Below are 3196 nucleotides of genomic sequence, written 5' to 3'. Positions count from 1 at the left end.
TAAAATTAAATATAAAAAATACCAGATATAAGTTTCTCTGACACCACGTTTTCTTTACTGGTTCTAGATTATGCGGTAAGATTGCATAGTGTGCACACGTCATGCTAGAGTGAACCATTGAGACAAACATTTTGTCCTTATTTTGTGAAGCTCACTAAGTTTCCTCTACATTCACTCATGAACTTGAGTGGATTATTGTTAATCAATTCGGCAAGTAATGTGTGATTTTAAAGCTTATGAAGTCATTTTTTTAAGATCAATGAAAATCTCAAAATTCACATTTGGTGACTTATCACCTTTTTATTCCGAAGGGGTTGGATCCATTTCAGTTTGTTTGCAAAAGATACGAAGACAAGTAGATTTCTTTTATACCCGATTTTATGTTCCCATGGTAAAGAAGTTTATCATGACAATTTAGTTTCGCATAAGAATATTGCAATATGGGAGAATAAAAAACGTGATTTTCTCGGATGGTCTAAAGTGGATTTAATCCCTTTTGCACACAAACTCTTCGTATTTTTCTTCAAAACATTCTTTATTGGTTGGTTGGATGACAAGACGATATACACCTCTTATCCCTCTTGTTGATAAACTTCTTAAATAGGGCAAGGCTTGGACAAGTCTTCAGTGTAGAAGACAGGCAATTCAACGTTTCAAGGGCTACGGTTGTAAAGGCCGTTTTACCTATTATTGTACAACAAATGAATTGATAGCACGATAGAACTCGTCAGTATAATCATGTGTCCTTTTAAAAGATGGTTAAATCTATTCTTGATAAAATTGAATTATATTTGTTACTGTTACTGTTTATCGGGTTTCCTTTTTGTCTCACCTGCATAGCAGAGTGAGACTATAGGCGCCGCTTTTCCGACGGCGACGGCGACGGCGGCGGCGGCGGCGGCGTCAACACCAAATCTTAACCTGAGGTTAAGTTTTTGAAATGACAGCATAACTTAGAAAGTATATGGACCTAGTTCATGAAACTTGGCCATCAGGTTAATCAAGTATTACTGAACATCCTGCCCGAGTTTCATGTCACATGACCAAGGTCAAAGGTCATTTAGGGTCAATGAACTTAGACCATGTTGGGGGAATCAACATCAAAATCTTAACCTAAGGTTAAGTTTTTGAAATGTCATCATAACTTAGAAAATATATGGACCTAGTTCATGAAACTTATACATAAGGTTAATCAAGTATCACTGAACATCCTGCATGAGTTTCACATCACATGACCAAGGTCAAAGGTCATTTAGGGTCAATGAACTTTGGCCGAATTGGGGGTATCTGTTGAATTACCATCATAACTTTGATAGTTTATGGATCTGATTCATGAAACTTGGACATAATAGTAATCAAGTATTACTGAACATCCTGTGCAAGTTTCAGGTCACATGATCAAGGTCAAAGGTCATTTAGGGTCAATGAACTTTGGCCGAATTGGGGTATTTGTTGAATTACAGCCATAAATTTGAAAGTGTGTTGGTCTAGTTCGTAAAACTTGGACATAATAGTAATCAAGTATCACTGAACATCCTGTGCGAGTTTCAGGTCACATGATCAAGGTCAAAGGTCATGTAAGGTCAAAGAACTTTGGCCACGTTGGGGGTATTTGTTGAATTGCCATCATATCTCTATAAGTGTATTGGTCTAGTTCATAAAACGTGGAAATAAGAGTAACCAAGTATCACTGAACATCTTGTGCGAGTTATAGTAGTTTTCAAAATCAGCACTGCTGCTATATTGAATCGCGTGATGCAGGTGAGACGGCCAGAGGCATTCCACTTGTTTGGTTTTGTCTCGCCTTCATAGCAGATCGAGACTACAAGCGCCGATTTTCCGACAGTGGCGGCGGAGTAGTCGACATCAAATTTTAACAAAATGTCATCATGACTTAGAAAGGGTATAGGCCTAGTTTGAGGTCACATGACCAATGTCAAAAGTCATTTAGGATCAATGAACTTATGTCATGTTGGGGAAATCGACATCAAAATCTTAAGATTTTGAAATGTCATCATATAACTCAGAAAGTTTATAGATCTAGTTCATAAAACTTGAACATAAGGGTAATCAAGTATTACTTAATATCAACTCTGAGTTTCAGGTCACATGACAAAGGTCAAGGGTAAGTGAACTTTGGCCATGTTGGGGGTATCTGTTGATTTCCAAAATAACTTTAAAAGTTATGGATCTGGCTCATGAACCTTGGACATAAAAGTGTTCAAGTAGCACTGAACATCATTTGTGAGTTTCGGGTCACACGATCGAGGGCAAAGGTCATTTAGGTACAATGAACTCAGATTATGTTGTTGATTATGTTATCAAAACGGAATCTGAACCAAGGTTAAATTCTTTAAATGTCATAACTCTAAGGTATATGAATCTAGTTCATGAAACTTGGACATAAGAGTGATCAAGCATCAGTGAACATCCTGCGTGAGTTTCAGGTATCATGATCAAGGTCAATGAACTTTGGCCGTGTTGGGGGTATTTGTTGAATTGCCATCATAACTTTGAAAGTTTATGGATCTAGTTAATGAAGTGTGGACATTAGGGTAATCAAGTATCACTGATCGTCTTATTTAAGTCTTCGGTCACACAATCAAGGTCAAATGTCGTTTAGGGTCAATGAACATAATATTTTATCATCATATGAATGGTGTTTTTTTTGTGTGAATGATTATTCCATAGTCGTTTTCAAGGTCAGCACTGCTATATTATTGAATCACGTAATGCAGGCGAGATTGCCAGAGGCGCTCCATTTGTTTAGAATTATATTGAATAATTAAATTAAACGAATAATCAACACGATTTTTGTTTCCTTCCCATAGACAACTACTGCGACCCCTCTGACAGGAAAAATATTTGTGGTATGTATTTTATACTTTCAACTATTTTGAAATGATTTGTCGTTATTTCTATTTTACTATTTTTTTTTGGGGGGGTGGGGGATTGGGGTTATGTGTCAGTTTGACCTTGATACTTTCAAAGTGTACCATGCTTCCTTTTATTCCTGTCTTCCGTGTAAAGGTTCAGTTGAAAAAAGATTTTCAAAGCTTGTCTAAGAAAATTTGATTGTCTTTTGTAAAAATGGCAATGAAGAGTTTACTTTTCGTGCGTTCATATTCGGAACAATATCTAACCAGCTTGAATTCTTTTAAAAAGGTATCCAACTAACTGCAAGTCTAAAAATATC

General features: G+C 36.5%; 1 protein-coding gene across 1 annotated transcript in view; it reads left to right on the top strand.

Moving 5' to 3' along the window:
- The first annotated feature begins 1755 nt into the window (after positions 1-1755).
- Positions 1756-3196, top strand: part of LOC129263579 (MAM and LDL-receptor class A domain-containing protein 1-like) — a 52469-nt gene continuing 51028 nt past the window's right edge. The window contains exon 1 of the mRNA XM_064100619.1: positions 1756-1761. Coding sequence (XP_063956689.1) covers positions 1756-1761 — 6 coding nt within the window. The remainder of the gene's footprint in view (positions 1762-3196) is intronic.

The sequence above is a fragment of the Lytechinus pictus genome, chromosome 6, assembly GCF_037042905.1.
Source record: "Lytechinus pictus isolate F3 Inbred chromosome 6, Lp3.0, whole genome shotgun sequence".
Classification (NCBI taxonomy): Eukaryota; Metazoa; Echinodermata; class Echinoidea; order Temnopleuroida; family Toxopneustidae; genus Lytechinus; species Lytechinus pictus.
Note: the sequence above shows the minus strand (reverse complement) of the source record. Positions and strands in the feature narration are given on the sequence as shown.